Below are 18,784 nucleotides of genomic sequence, written 5' to 3' on the forward strand. Positions count from 1 at the left end.
TCCATGGTGTTTTGTTACAGATGGTTGATCAAGGTCTCACACACCAGGTCTTCTAAACTGTTGTCTACTGTTCATTTACTTCTAGGGAAGTTTATAAATGAGCTGAAACTAAACCACTTGTGGGCTGATGGGAATCTGTGAAACACTATGTCAGACGTTCGCTCCTCTGCATTGGTGGGCTGGTCCTTAGCAGCATTGAGCATCCCAAAGAAGGTCACAAGCTTCCAGCTACACAAATTATACCTGTTGCTTTTTTTAAATACACAGTAGAACCTTATTAAATTGCCCAGCCATTGACATCCCTTCCCATGTCCCAGTACATACAGTTGATACAGCAATATCATACTCGTTTTCTAATTTTTGCCATTGGTCTTTCCTGTGTTAGAGCTGGGTTCTTACTGTACCAGCCTGGCTCTTGTGGATATCAGTCCCTAAAGTGTTGTATATATTGGGGCTTGGGTAGTGTTGCATTCAGATGCAAAATACATATCCCCAAGATAATAGCATCAAAGGGGAATCAGCAGGTACGCATGAAAGCTTCAGCAATGACTATTCTTAAATCAAAGAGCATCACTCTATGGTTTCTACAGAACAGTTCACCAGCAGCACAAAAGCCATGAACAGAAAGAATGTAGCAGTTGCGTGGACCAGCATTGCATCTATGTAACACTTAATGATAGCGTAGCATTTCTGCCTGAAGCCGTCCTATAATTGGAAGGAAGCCCTAAACAGAAGACTCAACTCAGTTTCAGCACATTAACAGACATGATAACCTCAACTGCAGAGAACAAACGCTATCACAATTCTAGGGAAGAAAAGTCGGTGTCAAAGTTAGCACGTTATAGGAAACAATTTCAGTGCCTCCGTTAGGGGGTTTGTTTCCTGGTCACTAATCCCTTCTCTGGTTGCAGAAACATCTAAGACATAAAAATCAGGTAAAGACTCCAATAAAGGAGAATCTCCTTTTCCGACAGTTCATTAAATAGTTTTGCTCGCTCCCTCCACCACAACCGAGATTGAACCCAGGACCGTACACATGCTAAGTAGTCACTCTCCCCCCCCCCCCCCCCCCCGCCCAGGTACACCTCCAGCCCCAGATCAACTTCTCTCTTAAGCTTGAAGAACATCCTGACTTTTTCAGCAAATGTTTTGTTATTGTGATTTTACTGCTCAAAGTTGACTTAAATGGGTACTAGTTAAGTTTTGGTGCTGGGACAACCTCCTGGAGCAAGCAACTAAGGAGAGGAAAGATGGGTTTTGGTTCACGGTTTCGGAGGGTTCAGCCCTTGGTCAGCTGGCTTGATTTTTGCTAGGCCTGTAGCGAGGCAGAAGCCTTGTGGTAGAAGAATGCTACTCACCATATGTCATCCAGGCCTGACAGAGTCAGGAAAGAGACCAGAAACAGCATGTAATAGCATGTGACCTTCAAAGACCAGGAGACCTGGCTCCTCCCACTGTGTCTCACCATCCCCTAGGGCCTTGAGCTCCTCAGTGGGTGTCCTCATGATCCAGCTTCCTCATGCAGTATCACCAACACTGAACCTTTCTGAAAAGGTACATCACCCCAACCATATTAGAACGTAACAGGTAAAGCTATGAAGAGATTAGACTGCAGCAGATGTTAAGCAAAGTTTGTTTGTGAATGCAATCATTTTTAATACTTATCACTGAAAATAATATATGTACGGCATAATGTGATGGAGTTTTATAACATTCCCATTCAAAATAAAGTGATTTTGTTATTATGCGTCTGAAATGTTTTATGTTTATGACTGAAGGTAATCGCATGGGGCTTTTTGTTCTCTTCAGTTTTGACATAAGAGGAGCTCACATGTTTCAAGATTGGATTGTGCAATACTTAAAAATAGGGAGAATTCTAGAAACTGAAAATCTTCTGACTTTAGCTTAAGGCCCTTCCTTCTTGATCCTCACCCCATCTCCATTATGTTTTTAAATAGGGGAGAGAAAAACTGAAGCCTCGTAGTTAATGTATTTACACAGAATCACGTTTTAACTGCAGCAAATATTCACCCATTTCTTCTGCTCCCTTTCCTGGTGTCTTCCTGCTGTACCAGACATTTTCTTTGATAAAGAGGATGTTCTCCGAAAGGCATCACAAATTCTGCACTGTTGGGAATATTTGATTTGCTTTCATTCCTCCTAAGTCATATAACGATACAGCTTCTAGTTGCCTTCTAGTCTGTCTTGACCTATATTGCAAATGTGTTTTATTTATATCATACTGTATACTCCACTTAAAGTCAATAAAAGTTAATTGCACTAAAATCAAATGCTCATTAGGTAATAAGGGGAAAGAGCAGTGTTTATTGATTATATGCCAACAATTCTTTATTGTCAAAATTGAGACAGCTTCTTTTTTTTCTTTTCTTTACTTTTCTTTTTTCTTTTTTTTCTTTTTGCTTATTCTCAAGTAAAATGTTTTTTAGATGAGTACACAAATATCCCCAAAACATACATAGAGTCTTTTAAAGGTTATTTTATTCTATTTTCCTACACATATATGATAAAAATGTTCTGTGTGTGTTTCTCTTAGAAATAATTATGCACAACTATTAATTTAATAGTGGATAATATGTCTGGCATCACTGGTGATAATGCCATGGCCAGATGAATTACTTTAACCAGTACGACAACCACTTACACTTATATTCACACACTGAATGGTTGGGGTGCTAACAGATGAACTGTATTTGAGCTCCAGTCATAGGAGACATAGTAAGATCCTTCAAAGAGAAGTGTGGTGGTTTGAATAAGAATATCTCCCTACAGGCTCGTATATTTGAATGCTTAGTCACCAGGGAGTGGCACTATTTGAAAGGATTAGAAGGATTCAGGGGTATGGTCTTATTGGAAAAAGTATGTCACTGGAGGTTTGAGGTTTCAAAAGCCCACACCAGGCCCAGTTTCTCTCTGCCTATGGATCAGGATGTAGAGCTCTCGGCTACTTCTCCAACACCATGTTGTCTTTGGCATAATTATGACGGTTAAATATATAATGCATTTGCAGTTGTTCGTGGGACAGTTATATCATGCTAAGTGTCATTATGGTGTGGTTATTGCTTCCATTTGAAAGTTAAATATGACATAAGGAGACAGGATTTTGTCAAGTTGACAAGAGGTGGCTTTGTGATGTGATTTTATTCTTGGTTGTCAACTTGATTACGTATGCAATTAACTATAACCCACATGCTGGGCATACCTTGAGGGATTTTTCTTAATTAAATCCTTTGAAATGGGAAAACCCGTTTCTTATCTGGATGTTTGAGGTTGGAAGATATACATTTAATCCAGGTCTTTGGAGGTGGGAAGATTCACCTTTAATCTGGGCTGCATCTTCCGATGGTAGTCTATATATAAATAAAGGACATGGAAAAGGGAAGCTTTTCCTCTTTTACCTGCTTGCTCTCGCCCTTGCTGGCAAGTTCATTCCTTCACTGGCATGAGAGCCTACTTCTTCTGGATTCTGGTATATACTGAAGACCAGCTGAGATACCCTGTCTTGTAGTTTCTCAGACTTTCTGTTCATAGGCAGCCATTGTTGGATTAACTGAACCACAGCCCACAGCCTGTAAGTCATTATAATATACCCCCTTTCTATTCATAGAGAGATTTATTCTATAATTTCTCCTACTCTAGAGAACCCTGACCAATACAGAGTTGGGTACCAGAGGTGGTGTCTGGAATAGACTTTCCAGTTTGCCAACACCTGCAGCCTTTGCTGGGGGCTCCAAGAGCACTGAAAACCCAAGCCAGGACCAGTGTCTCTCTCTTCCTGCTGTCTGTGTATCCATATGTAGAACGCTCAGCTTCTTCTCCAGCACCATGTCTGCCTGCATGCCACCATGCCTCTCACCATGATGATAATTAACTAAGCCTCTGAAACTATAAGTGAGCCCCAATTAAATCTTTCCCTTTATAAGAGTTGCTGTGATCGTGATGTCTCTTCACAGTAACAGAACACTGACTAAGACAAGACATTAATATTAGTCGTGAGACATTACCTCCTAAATAAAAATGTATCCTCCTATGCGATTCTCTAATAACAAATAAAAAGAAGAAGAAATAGTCACATGAAATGAGGAAGGGCCTGTTTTCTGTAGAACATTGTAGATGTAAGCATGGGGTTTGGAACTTTGGAGAAGGCTGTGGAAATCCAAAAATAATTCTGTTCTGTCTTCCTGGGATTCTTAGGGAGTGCACACTGAGCTTTCCCGCCCTTTCTGTCTTTGAATATCCATCTGTAGGTAAGCATTCTTTATCATTCAGCGGCTGTGTGAGAGATTTTCCTATTGATTTTCTGCTTTTCTATTGGCTGTTACTCTCTGTAGTTGTTTATTGTACACTCTGCAAACCATCCAATGAGATTTTAATTCCAGTGGCTGAGCTTGTCCCCACCAAAGTGCCTCATTTCCTTTTTCATAGCATTTAATTCCTGTGTTCTGAATGTTAGGTCCTTAAACATTTCAGACAACCAGCAGAATTCCTTATTGTCTGCCCTCTCGTAATAGAAACACATCAAGGACTGAGGCATTTGCCTAGGGTCTCAGGTACAACTGAGGCATGATGTCTGGTCTCTTCCCTGTTCATTAAGAAGGTTCCAGAGGTTCAAGCACCTCAGAGAGGTACAGCGACAGCCCCAATGCTCTCAGCCCTCGCTCCATCCCCTCTGCACTGGCTCCTCCTTCCTTCCCAGTTCAGGTGAGGGGTACTGACCTAAAGCCAAGGGCAAGATCAGCTGCAGGGCTGGGGTGAGCAGCAGCCCTTTGCCTAGCACACAGCCTGGCAAACTATATATGCTCAAAAGACGTGTTTAATTAATTAACTAACTAATCAATTAATTAACTACATTAATCCATAAAGGTATCAGTGCCTGTCACTAGCACCCTGGGTGCCTCAATTTGAGAGCTGCCATATCACCTTAACTAGGGAGTAGGGGGGGTCCTCCTGACAAAAAGTAAAGATATGAAGAATCAGGCTTTTTTTTTCACTCCCAGACAGGGTTTCTCTGTGTGTAGCCCTGGCTGTCCTGGAACCTGCTTTGTAGACCAGGCTGAACTCAAACTCAGATCCACCTGCCTCAGCCTCCGGAATGCTGGGATCAAAGGCGTGCACCACCACACCCAGCTGCCTGTTTTTTTGTTTTGTTTTATTTGGTTTTGGTTTTGTTTTTTAAGCCTCATGTGGAAATATAACTCTAAGAAACCAAAGCAGATTCTCCTGATCCCAGGAGTGGAGAAAATGGGCCCATCTCTGCACACTCAAATTACACATTCTCTGTCACGGGGAGTCTTCAGGTGGCTTGCTGGTGTGTCACTGAAGATTTTCATAGTCAAACAATCAGTTGTATGGGTGACCGGGACAAAAATCGTATTATGTGTTTACATGAAATCTTAAGAGTTTTTAAATTACTTTTGATTTTCCTTTGGGTGTGGAACTGTGGGACATGAACTTACAGCAGTGAAAAAGTTCAAGCAGTGCTGTGTTTTAATGTGGGGTTTGCAGAGGCATTTAAGTGGACAGTTCGCATGTAGACATTTGACGTCTTGGAGAAGCTGAGTGAGTAATCAGTAGGTTTGTGCAGAAGTGATTGTCTGGGGCAGGTGACATCTCTCTTTGCAGAATGTTGCTGTTTCGGATGCTTATCTTATTAATGCAGTGTTTTGGGGTGGGCTGCAAAGGAGAGAAAAGATAACTCCAGACTGTCAGTCAGTGCTTTGATGTGGCCTCTGTTGGGTCTGTAGTCTGGCTTTAAAGACATGTTCTCTGACTCACAGTTTGGCCCCATTTGCCAGGAAGACTGTTGCTAACTGGTTTTGCCTTCCTAGAGAAGTGGGTATTAGTTACCTATAATCTATGTGAGATTGTTGGGACAAAGGAAATGTTTATTATTATTATTATTATTTAGAATTTACTATTTCCACTGTGGTGGAAGTCAGTTCCTAACTCTGAACCTTGCTATACTGGGGTTCAGACCCTAGCACACCAGCCCGCAGGAGTCAAAGCCAAACCTAGCCTCCCTCCTGGTTATGCATACAAGGGAATCCTCCCTGAAGCCGTGCTCAGGGGAGCTAAGACAGGTATAGTCTTTTTTGTTTTGTTTTGTTTTGTTTTTTTAATTTTGGTTTTTCGAGGCAGGGTTTCTCTGTGTAGCTTTGCGCCTTTCCTGGAACTCGCTTTGTAGCCCAGGCTGGCCTCGAACTCACAGAGATCCGCCTCCCTCTGCCTCCCAGGCTTTCTGGTGTTTCAGTGTGGTGACCCGCTTTGAGAGGGAGGTGGCTCCGAAGAGAAAAGGCTTGTTTGTGACGGGTGGAGAAGGTGAAGAGCAAACTGGAAAGGGAAGCGAGAATGGATCCACTTTAGGGAGAGAAAGGCAGGTTCCACCCACCTCTTCCCCACAGGCAGCCTGATTGGTCAGAGCACTGGAGTCCCAGCTCTGAGAGGGCTGACAGCAGGTGTCATGGGGTGACTCAGCTTGCTGGCTTAGTGGCTTGTGCATCCCCATCATCTCCGTGTTCTTTAGCACTTCTGCAAATTAGAAAGAAAGAAGTTCCTCGGGCTGGGAATTATAGCTCAGTTGGTCGGCACATTTGGCTTGCACACAGGAAGCCTGGGTCCTGGCTTTGAGTCCCGACATAAACATAAAACAACATGTAACCAGGGGTGGTGCCACAGACCGTGAACCCCAGGAGTCAAAGCAAGGTAGCCAGGAGCTCAAGGTCATCCTCTGTTACAGGGAGAGTTTGAGGCCAGCCTGGGCTACCTGAGAACCCATCTTATATGGGTTGTATGTTGTTTTGTGTTTCCAGTCTTTCATCCTCACCCTCTCTGCCCTCCCTGCCTCTGCCTCATCTCCTGACCTCTGCCCCCATCCCCACATCCTCCCTTGCCCTCTGTCTACCTTCCTCTTGGCCACTGACCAACACGCTTTCCTCGAACTGCGGTTTTACTCTATTCAGAAGTTGCACAGTATTACTCCAGCTCCCTTCAAATTGGGGTATGTCTTCCCTGGGGGCCTCTGCAAGCCAGCCTGCCTCCGACATCCTGGCACGGAAGAGAGGGGGGTGTCACGAAGGAGGCAGTGGGGACAAAGCAGTTCCTGGAACTGTGGCGACTCTTGTCCCAACTGTGCGCACACACCTGCTCGGTGCAGGCGTCCGCCCCCTTTCTCCTCATCTCACACCCGCCTTTCGCCTGCTGCCTGCCACACGGAGCACACACACACACACACACACACACACACACACACACACGCACGCACGCACGCACGCACACAGAGGCACACGTCCCTCAGACGGAGCTCTGTTACCTCCCGTCAGGTGTTATTTTTCCGCTCCCAGCTTTCACACTCAGAAGTCCATTTCCACCCTGTCCCCCCAAGCACCACAGCCGTCTCTTGTAAACCACGGAGGAGCTGCAGCAGAGCCCTGCTCAGCACTCGGGTGCACCAGCAGGGTTTTTCACTAAACACACACACACATACACACACACACACACACACACCACCACCAACAACAACAACAACAACAACAGCATCAACACTTCAGCTGGACATGGAGGTGTGTCCCCATAGTCCCAGTTTCTCAGGAGGCTGAGGGAAGAGGATTTGTTCGAGCCCGTGAATTTGAGGCCAGTCTGGGCAGCATAGCAAGACTCTAAAAAGTTATCCAAGTCAGCAGATGTGCCCAGTTATGTTCAAACATTTGATGCTCTCTTCCATTTCCTCCGTACGACAACATCAAGGTCCTTCTTGGTAGAAAGGCAAGTGTTTGGTTTACCTTTGGTTCCTATGACATTTGTATGAGTTATTTACCTGTTGAAGCAAAGTGTCCCTTCAGATAATCTTGGCGGAGGAATGTTACTTGTTCTGATTATAGTATTTATGGTTGACAAGGTTCTTCTCTTACTTGGTTTTCCCTTGGGATTTTTCATCTCCCCCAAAAGGACGTGTTCCTTCCCTAGTCTTTATAATAGTTACCTTTAACATTAACTGTTATACCAGCCACTGTGTCTTTTAGGTCCTTCAATGATGCTCAGAACAATTAAATACCATTGAAGAACATATTCCATGAAAAACAAGTGCCCAGTTTATTATTCTTTGTGTGGACAGACACTTCAGTCCACATACTGCTGACAGTAGGGTTGTTGAACACAAAGAGTCATCTGAAGGCTCAGTTCTGCCCCCAGACAGAGCTCCAGGAATACAGAGTCTGTGGGGATCTGTACATTGCCTGATCTAACCAGAGTCTACCCCGTTCTCCACTATTTCTGTGGCTTCCAGCACTAATTATCAACGCTCCTGTTTGCTGTCTACCACGAGTCTCCCACACAAGTAGATTTGACACAGAAGCTATGGCCTTAAGTGATGCTGTTAGAGAACGTTTTTTCATAGTCAAGGTTGCAAAGTGACCAGAGTCATTCCTGTCTACCCTCTGTGGTTCGTAAAATCTGAGTTTAAGAAGCATCTGCCGTAGAGTTCAGGCAACTTAATAAATGAAACTAAGTAGTCACTGGGCTCTCATGGAAACTGTAATAGCAATCTGATCATGAGAAAATTTTAAAAAAAATAGAAGAGCAAGACAAGGTAGTGATTGCTGTTTTTGCATAATGCCAGAAGCCACCAAGTTTATTTTGTTATACAGAGAATAGTTTTAAAGAGGTTTTTTTCCAAAAGACACTTACATACACATGCGTGCACATGAAGTCGTGAGCACGCAAGCACACACACATTTATTTATTTGGAAGCATTTACAATCATAAGCTTTACAATACAAGGAAAACACATATTTGATAAACCAGATTATCAATATAACATTTTATATATCCTTTCATATTGTAGTTTATACGAATATATAAAACATAAGCTTCCAATTTTTGCAGATCTTTTTAAACGTGTAGATTTTAAGTATCAAAACAATGGATGCAGTTGCAAACATGCTCTTAAAAACCAGTATTTGCAATGAGTGACTTTGTTCTCCTTCTCAGTGAGGTGATCAAAGTATATTGTATGAAAAAATTTAAATAAAAACTATTCATCTTTATTTCATTTAATAATAAATATTCATTTATTTTTCTTTATAAAAGCAATGTGTTTGCACTCACTTTTTGTTGCTGTGGTACAATACAAGGGAAGGCAGCTTATGCTTTCAATGTGTGAGCTTTTGGGGCCATCTCATATCCAAACGCATAAATGCCATGAAATCAATAACACTTTTTAAAAGAATCTTTGAAGTACGATACTTTGTGAAGGTACTATGAAATCCTAAGACATTCACAGTGTGGCGTGTGCTTCTAAGGACCTTGGCATTTAGTTGGGAAGCTAGGCATCTTTACAAATAGCTTTTTCAACTAACAGACCTAATACGTAAGCTCTGCTTTGTGCCCGCCTAATGCTTCTAATGTAATTCTTCAAGTATATATATTTCCAATGCATATTTCTGCTTAGTTTTTTCACATAATATGTTTTGATCATGTTTTCCCTCCCTCCCACAATTCCTCCCAAATCCTCCTCACCTCCCTAGCCACCCAACCTTATATTCTTTCTCTCTTGCATTTTTTCTCTCAAAAACAAAAACAAAAACACACATACACACCAAAACAAAAATCAGTAGGACAAAAACTTCCAAAACAAAATGAAACAAACAGCCCCTGGATTCCGTTTTATGTTGGACAACTACTCCTAGGCCTGCCCTGGAGTGTGGTTAGTGTACCCTGTAATACTCTGTTGGAGAAAACAACTGACTTTCCCTTCTCCAGAAGTTATCTGTTGCAAAGAGCGTCCTAGTTAGAGGTAGGGGCTCGTGTCCACTTCTCTCCGCACTGGGACGCCGTCTGTACTGAACCTGTGCCGGCCCTCTGTGGGCTGCCACAGTCTCTGTGAGCTCGCGTGTCCATCAGTCCCGTAGTGTCTGAAAGACTGTTTCCTTGACGGCCTCCATCCCCGCTGGCTCTAACCAGCTTTCCACCTCCTCGTCTGCATAGATCCCTGAGCCCTGAGGGGAAGGGTTTGATGGAGACCTCCCGTGAAGGACGGAGTGTTCCGAGGTCTCTTACTCTCTGCACATTTTCCAGCTATGGGTCTCTGTATTTATTCCCATCTACAGCGAAAAGAAGTGTCTTTGGGGTGGGAGTTGAGCAAGGTACTGATCTGTGGGTGTAGCACGAGCTCAAAGATGAATTGGAGAAGTTAAAGGGTCACAAGACCCTGCAGAATTGACCGTGGTACCGAGGGGAAAGTGAAGGGAACTATGAAAAAGAACAGGAAACTTCGTAAGGAGAGTTAGAGAGGAGATAGTAATTTCCACCAGGAAAAATCAGGAGCGTCGCGTTTCTTAGCGTTTGAAGCGAGTGGAATTCGCATGTAGAAAAAGGAAGGACCACATTTTAACAGATTAAAACAACTGCAACTCAGAGGAAGGATGGAGGAAGGTGGTGCCTGGGGCTAAGCTTGCCAGATGTTTGCTGAGCTTCCTTTTTCTCTTCTTCTTCTTCTTCTCCTCCTCCTCCTCCTCCCATTTTAATTTTTGTTTTATTTTATGTATTTTGCCTGTATGTATGTCTGTGTACCACTTGCATGCCTGGTGCCCACAGAGGCCAGGAGGGGGCATTAGATCCTGGGGAACTGGAACCAGGGATGATTGTTATGATTGTTATGATAGAGATGCTGGGAATCCAACTTAGGTCCGTCCTCTGGAAGAGCAGCCAGTGTTTTGAACTGATGAGCCATCTCTCAGCCCTAGGGCAGACAGGCTTGCTGGCTTTCTTTCTTTCTTTCTTTCTTTCTTTCTTTCTTTCTTTCTTTCTTTCTTTCTTTCTTTCTTTCTTTCTTTCTTTCTCTCTCTCTCTCTCTCTCTCTCTCTCTCTCTCTCTCTTTCTTAAAGATTTATTTATATTATTATAAAATTAGGCATGTGTATGTGTGGAGTGTATACATGTGAGTTTAGAGACCCGTGATGCTAGAGGCATCAGAACTCCTGGCAGGTGTGAGCTATCTATCTAGCACGTGTGCTGGGAACTGAACCCAGGTCCTCTGAGAGAAAAGTACGTGCTTTTAACTGCTGAGCCATCTCTCCAGCTCCATGTGCTGGGCTTTCTGTGACCAAATTTCACACTCACTCTGAAGTTATTTTTATGTTGATAGACACTAGGAAGCCATCTGTAATTTTCCAGAATTCCAGCGGCGTCCTCAGATCTCTGTCTCAGTGAAGCATGAGGTCTGTTTGTCGCAAATGCTTATATCCAAAACCTTTTTGTAAGTCTGAGCAAAGCTTGCTCTCAGTAGATTAGTTCAACCCAAAGGCCAAAGTTGAAGCCTGAGTTGTCCTGATGAGGATCTGCCCATCAGAGTTAGAGTCTCAAGTATTTTAATAATCTCCAAGTCTAGACACTGTTCTCTGTTATTTTATGTCCATTTTTGAACCTTGGACCTAAATGTTTCCCCTGGATATTTTTTATGTACAAACTCCAAAATGAATTCTCTCTGTTCTCTGACTCATAGTTACATTCGTTTTAGGCAAATATTTTGTTTTTTAAAACTATTCCAAGTCATGCGACTGATCATATTTATTCTTTGTGTTGGAAGCTGTGACGTTGACAGCCTCATTTTTAGGCCCCTTTAAAACTGTGGAGAGCTGTGTAGTCCTAGATCTGTCTTACTCTTTCCTACTGGTGTTCCTTTTCTCTGTCATCTTTTCGGGCTGTGTTTAGCTTTATCTCATCTTGCTAGCTAGGACTTATTTGCTTGCTCCATGTTGAATCCGCACTCCAGCTATGTCCCAATGCGCCCAGAATCTTGAGCATGGGTATGCATTCGGAGTCTGTGGATATGGCTTCTGTCCGTAATATGCTATAGAATTTAAACGTTCAGCTCTCCCACTCAGACTCCTCTGTGTAAGTCTATAGAGATCAGGGCCTTCAGCACCTAGACCCGCCCACCTGATAGAGCTCTTGACTGAGTAGCCTAATGAAAAGTGGTCCCAGCAGCAGTCATGCCCTGCTCAAGTAGCTGCATGGGCCACAGGAAGTACTGGTGCCTTGCATGCTGCCTGCTAAGTCCTTAGTAAATGCTTACCAAAACGAGCTGCTGAAGCTGGGGAAACTTGGAGCAGATTTCTGACACCTTAAATGGGACTTTTCCGTAATGGTTACGGGTTGATTTGTTTTAAGAAGAATCCTGAACTAACATATTCAAATCCATGACGGGGATCTTCAGTTGATTTGGCATTTAATAGCAGCCTCCACATCCATACACTTTATTTCACCATTTATACAGTGGCACTGACTCAGCACATCCCTGTAACACAAAGCGTAGTTACACATTTGTGGAATGAATGGCCAAATGGAGGAATAAATGGACAGCTGGGTGGATTTTACTGAATCCCTAGAGTTGTGCCAAGATCATACGTCACGGGGCTCTACCGCGACTCCTCACAAAGAATTATTAACTTGGGTTTTCCAGTGCCTCGATGCCTCTGTTTCACACAGTTTAGTAGCTGCTGGAACAGATATGCATAAAGTGCGATGCCATTCTCGGATGACACCAAGCTAAAAAGCATGGCGTCATCCGGCCCCTCCTGCCTTCTAGGCCAAGTCTCCTCACCTTTTCCTTTGGACCGGTGCTGCCTTCTGCTCTTTGTTTCCACTCTCTGCCCTCGGAGCTGCCGCTTGCCATGGCATGCTCTGAGCAGCTTCCTAAACATGTCTCCCAGCTTTCTGTGGACAATCTCGTCATGCACACTGGTGCTGAGGAAGACAGCCCTAATTAATTACACGAGACCTGAATAATGAATCTTCCGTGGGGTTTAAACTGGGAGGCTTGGTGTAGTGCAGGAGTTTTAACTCTGTACCGTTTTAGCCCGGATATACCTTCAAAAGCTCATTGCATTTTAAGTGGGAGTTAGACCTTCATTTGTCCTGATCACCAAGGCACAGGGGAGATTTTTGAGGTTTCTAGTGTGGGGAACTTCAGGAATAGCGGCTGTACAAGGAATTCGCTTGCTTTTATGTATGTAGATATTTCATCTATGCTCTTCATTGCAGGAGTGAGAAGTTATTGGCTATTAAGTTACATGATAGGGGTTATTAGACACCATTAGAAACACATCATAATCACTGATGTTATATGTTATGGGAGGAGCTATTTTTCTTGGTGATCTGCTAAAGGAGTTTGATAATATAATCACCCTATTACACATCATGTATTCATTTCATGCAACCAGAATTACAGTGTGTGACTGTATTATTTACCTTAATAATCACTACTGGGTTTCACATAGTCTATGAAAGATAGTCGCTATGTTTCCTATTCTCTTTTAATATAGGTATTTATATTAATAGCATGATTTAATAAGATACTTTAAAATTATGTTGCATTTTGAACTATATTTAATAAAAATAGGCATCTTATGTGTGGAAGAAGATAATAAGTTTGACATTAAATTAAGGAGTCACTCTTCTATTAAAATACAGTATTGGTCAATTCAGTAAAATATATGTCCAAAGTTAAGTCATGTAAAGTAGATCTCAAATATTACAATGACCTGTGATTTTTTTTAGCTGATGATTTACTAGCTCTAGAGAATTCCCCCATAGTTACAATGCAATATTGTGTTTGTATTTTGAAAATGTCAGACCTCTTATGATTCTGGTTTGGAACAAAATATTTGTACCCCTGATCTAAAGGCAGGAGCTCTTATGGTCACCTATGACTCACTCCAAAAATGTAGTTATACTGCATCCTGTGAAATTGGAAAATCTGTTCTGTGTGTGTTCTAATGGATGTAGCGGTCATTAAGTATATGAGTCTTCTGACGTTGTAATCAGATGTGATTCAGTCTGCTAAGTATCCATGAAGCAACATCTGCTTCCCAGAGTGACCTTCTGCTACAGAATGCTTAGCGTCTATTAGTGGATCATAGCACGGAGCCGCCTTGTTGGAGACGCACTAAACTAGAGCAAGTCTAATGCTGTTTAGCAACTAGCTTGTAATAATTTATTGCAGTTAAATAAAGCTTTAAAAAAAAAACCTCCATTAAATAATTACAGGGATTATATGCATTTCGAAAACTTTTGTGTTCTGCCGAAATCACCCATTTAATTTCAGGCTTGGTTTGTTTAAAAAAAAAAAAAAATCTGAAATCTAAAGGCACATTAGGGGAGCTGTCAGATGTTGTTTTCTGTAGGTGTTAATAAAACCAGATGAAAAAAAAAAAGTCTGAAACAAATTAAAACCAAAAGCAATTTTGCCATCTGTTGTATATTAATTAGAACTTTGCGTATCAAGGGTAAACTTGGTCTTTGAGAATGTCACTGAGCACTCACTTAATAGAATAATATGCAAATGCGTTAGGTTGTGGAATTTTATGCAGTTTTTAATTCTAAGCTCCGAAAGACAGTGGTAGGGCGTACGCACGCACGCAAGCACGCCTACGTACACACGGAAATATATAATGAGTTCCTCTCTGTTTCTCTCTCTCTGCAGAGCAACCTGCAAACAACCCAGGCCAAGCCACCCTGCAGCCTTTACCGCCTTCCCATAAGCAGCACTCTGCGCAGCATCACCCATCTATCACGTCTCTCAATAGGAACTCCCTGACCAATAGAAGGAACCAGAGTCCGGCCCCGCCGGCTGCTTTGCCCGCCGAGCTGCAAACCACACCCGAGTCCGTCCAGCTGCAGGACAGCTGGGTCCTTGGCAGTAATGTACCACTGGAAAGCAGGTAACGCCCGTGCTCGAGGTTGTCGTATCCTTCCGTGGCCCTTAGGATCACTCCGCGCCCAGGCAGGGTCGAGGCTGCGCTATGTCCAACAGCGCATATTTTGAAGCCGCCAGAGTTCGAAAATAAACTAGTCCGACACTTTCCTCACTTAACAGAAATTTATCATAATTATAGCCTCGGTGTTTTGTCTTTTTTAAGATCAGTTCCAGATTGTTGGGAATGTCTTAGGAGCCAGATCAGTTAGCTTTTTCATCTTTTCCACACATTTTTGTTCCTTACAAGAGGTGAGACTCTGTCCCCTCAGCAAAACTCTCCCCTAATTGCGATCTTTTTCCCCCCACATCTACGCTTACCAGGCAAGTGGGGAAGGGAAGGAGGTATAAATAGTGGCAGTCAGTCCCCTGCAGCGTTACTCGGCGATTGTGTTGGGCAGCTGATTGGCTCTAGACTTCTTGCACCGCCTATATGGTGTCCATGTTTTGTAAGCTCAGGGTGGACCCAAGTACAAAAACTTACAAGTCAGATGACCTTATGTTAAAAATATCTTTAGTTTTTTTTGCAATGTAAAGGGAAGCAGACTCTTGCAACTTCATCCCAGCATTATTTTCAAAGATACTCAAAAGAGAGAGCTCTGCGGCCCTTGAGGAAATGCCCTGCCCCCAGAATACAGAACCCACAACCAAGCTCTGGATGTAGAATCCACCTACGAATTCTGAGTTGTATTAGAAAATTCCTCCTCCGCGGGAACACAATCACTATCACTAAAAATTCCATTCTCTGGCTGTAGTCAGACACGTGGTTGTCTGAATCCTACAAAAAAAAAAAAAAAAAAAACACCGTGACACATTTGTTGATGATTTCTTTTCAGTCCTTGTGGATCCAACACCAACATGTCATTTGCAGTGTGTGATCCAGTGGGGTTCGGAAATTAGGCACTGGAGCATGGGCCAGGCCCCGGTGTCTGTCTGCTCACACGAAAATCTCACTTGATGCAAACTGTCCTAAACTAAGCCGTTTCATTATTCAATATCTCCCGATTCATAGAACTCGTTCTTCAGATGCACTGGGACAGTCACGGCTTCTTGGTGGTGTGGTGTGGACAAACTGTCCTTTACCTTCTTAGTCATGGCTGGGCCGCTTGGCAGCGAACCTTCTCTACCACACCTGCTCTTTATTTCTGTGATTCACTGTTTTATTCGGCTCGGAGGAAATGAATTACCGCCATGTAAGAGCTCAAAAATAGTGAACTCTGGACCCGTGAGAGAAGGCTCCCTGCCCCCCATGCCAAATGCAGAGCCCATGGCCAACTTCAACACTTACATGATCTGCCTGGTGAAGAGGGTATCTCGTGATGAATAAACTGTTATTTCTCGCCATGAGTTCTGTGATCTATACTAATTCTGCTCTGAGGATGAGCTAGCAAGGGTTCTCGCTGTTAGTTATCAACAATAAAAATCATTCCGTCTTTTCTTTCACTGTTGACCTAAGCAAGGTTACAAAGAACTCCTGCCTTTTTATCTGGAGTGCCAGCCAATAGTCGTTGAGTTTTATTGTTTATTTTGTATTTCCCTTCTGGGAGAAATTAGGAAAAGAAATAGAAAGGAAAGCAGGCAGACAGGAGAATTTTCTTCATCCGAGACAAAGAACCATGTGTATGGATTTTTCATTTTCTCACAAGGTTATTAAGCATGGACCTAAATTTACCTGGCTTAATTAATTAGTACCCACTGAGTATCTAATCAACACGGACTCACTATTGTCGTCTTGTAAATTTTATTAGGAAAAAAGTAATTTTCCAGTTGAGTCATCAAATTGAATATGGATAATTGCATTGTAGTTGACAATAATTGTTTTGACAAAGATTTATGAAATATGTCCGGTTAAATCATCAGAAACATGTTTAATTTTAGTGATGTCGTATAACACAAAAGCCCCCAAAAACTGCTAATAAGAGAGCCAGTATTCCTTGAAGTTACGTGTTATGGTGAAGAAATTTAGAACAAATTTGAGAAAGATAAGGTACATTCTTGTTGTTCCTTGTGTAGTAATTCTGGGTGCCTGGAATTTCAGAAAGGGAAGTCGCTGGTTAGAAGACAGTCCATCTCCTATCCATGTGTAAAGCCATTCCCAAGGGAAGCAGTTACCAAGGTCTTCTTCCACTTTAAGGTTGTACCATTATGAGTCATCAATGGGATGATGTAGTTTTGTGAATGGATGTAGGAGGGGCAGTGAATATTATCCCACTAATAATTAGAAAGAGTAATGCGTTCAACATTTGTGTGTCATGTTAACAAAAACCTAACCTGTAGTGTAGCTTGGTTCTTCTTCTCATTAGCCAAGGTTCACCTCTTATGGTGGTGCTAATAAAAAGAAATGATATTTCAACTCGCAGGCACTCGGTGAATAACACTAAGCCGTGAAGTGAAAATCTCACACCGGGAGGACGCGGTACTACTGTGGTTTCTTTAATAGTCTCACTTGGTTGGAATTCTCGAGGTGAAGAAGCAGTCTTATTTATCATTGATTTTTTTTTCTTTTTTAGTTAAGGCTCCCTATTGAGTATGATTCTCAAGCTCAGTTTTATCCTTATTAACAACTTCATCCTGACCTGCATCTGCCTTTAACTGTCCTTGGATTCAGTGTACCATTTCATCCCTGGCACTTCCATAGCTTTTACACACACTTGTTTATTAATCACTTTTCTGTCATTGAAACGTTATAAGCTGTAAAGTGTAAAATTCAGTTCTAGGGAGTTATGGGTATAGATTTTTTTCCCTCCTCTTACCTTGTTCTTTTCTTCTCTGTGGATATAGATAATATTTGGTAAAATTTACCTGGAATAATCCATGAAAATCTCAGTGATCTGTAAATTCACAGTTTATATGAATAAACACAGAAAGGATAAAGACCTTTCTGCCCTGTCCTATATAATTCAATTTTGATTTATTAGAAAGCATTTTTTTTTTCACTAGGCAATTTCTTGCTTCCAAAAAAATATGTATTTTCTTTCTCTGATGAATTTATTCTTTACTGTTCCTGGAGACAGTCAGTACTACCAGACACTCTACTCTTCTATATGGTAACCAGCTTTCCTCACTCTGCAACCTCCAGTGAGATTCAGATGTGCCAAGATTTACGTCAAAATCTGAATTAGCTTTAGAAGTTCAAAACTACCTTAATCTGTAGCAATCGGCGCTACACTCAATATGGAACGGTGACCCTCACAGCCCCTCACGGTCCCTTCTCCTCAAGTTCAGTTATTGCACCTGGGAGCATTAGCTGTTAGGATGCTGAGAGCCTAGAGCTAGCCTGTTATCCTTCATGTTGTACATTAGCTCCTTCTGTGTGTGATAACAGCTACTCCAAGCATACACAGCAGCCAATGAGGAGCTTAGGCTTGACCTAGCCCAGCAATAACAGTTAAAGGCACAGTACAGGAACTCAATGACAAGCCTTGACCCTCAGTGACTTTAAGTTTAATTGTCTTCAAGCCCCTAGTTTCTATGAATTAAGGGGCGTAGTAGCTACCTTTTAGATGTTAACAAAATAGTGGCCACTTAATAAATGATTTATTAAAGTCTCATTTTATTATGACATCTGTTTTGGCATTGATAGTTCATTAATTATGTTCCCATAGCTTTTTACCTAGCAGTTCAGTACTGCTCAGCTAATTATTAATGCATGAAAATGCATATTAAATTACCTCTTTATTAGTGCATTTTTAATTTGACTATTGAAAGCCCTAGGCTTCTCACATGTAAGATCAATTGCTATGCATTTAAAAAAAAAAAAACAGAATACTTAGGTGGAAGTATTGTTTACTCAATGCATTATCCTTCTGCCTCTCTTTTCTATGCTTTTAAGTGGTCCTAAGGAAAAGCAAGACAACCATACAAACACCAGACTTGAGTCAATCACGCCTATAAAAACTGTGGGCAGTCTCTCATACATAGTGACCTTATGATACCAAGAGAAGTCTTTTCCACCCAAAAAATTGTACATCCACCTCCTGAGTGAGAAGGAAATGTCTGCTGTCATTAGCAAGTCAG

General features: G+C 42.1%; 1 protein-coding gene across 15 annotated transcripts in view; it reads left to right on the forward strand.

The window, feature by feature from the left end:
- Positions 1 to 18,784, forward strand: part of Tenm3 (teneurin transmembrane protein 3) — a 1,310,468-nt gene that overhangs the window by 1,108,083 nt on the left and 183,601 nt on the right. For all 15 annotated transcript variants that reach the window (XM_076553327.1, XM_076553324.1, XM_076553329.1 and 12 more), the window contains one exon: positions 14,498 to 14,735. In XM_076553327.1, the coding sequence (XP_076409442.1) occupies positions 14,498 to 14,735 (238 nt within the window). The remainder of the gene's footprint in view (positions 1 to 14,497; positions 14,736 to 18,784) is intronic.

The sequence above is a fragment of the Peromyscus maniculatus genome, chromosome 17 (genome assembly GCF_049852395.1).
Source record: "Peromyscus maniculatus bairdii isolate BWxNUB_F1_BW_parent chromosome 17, HU_Pman_BW_mat_3.1, whole genome shotgun sequence".
Lineage (NCBI taxonomy): Eukaryota > Metazoa > Chordata > Mammalia > Rodentia > Cricetidae > Peromyscus > Peromyscus maniculatus.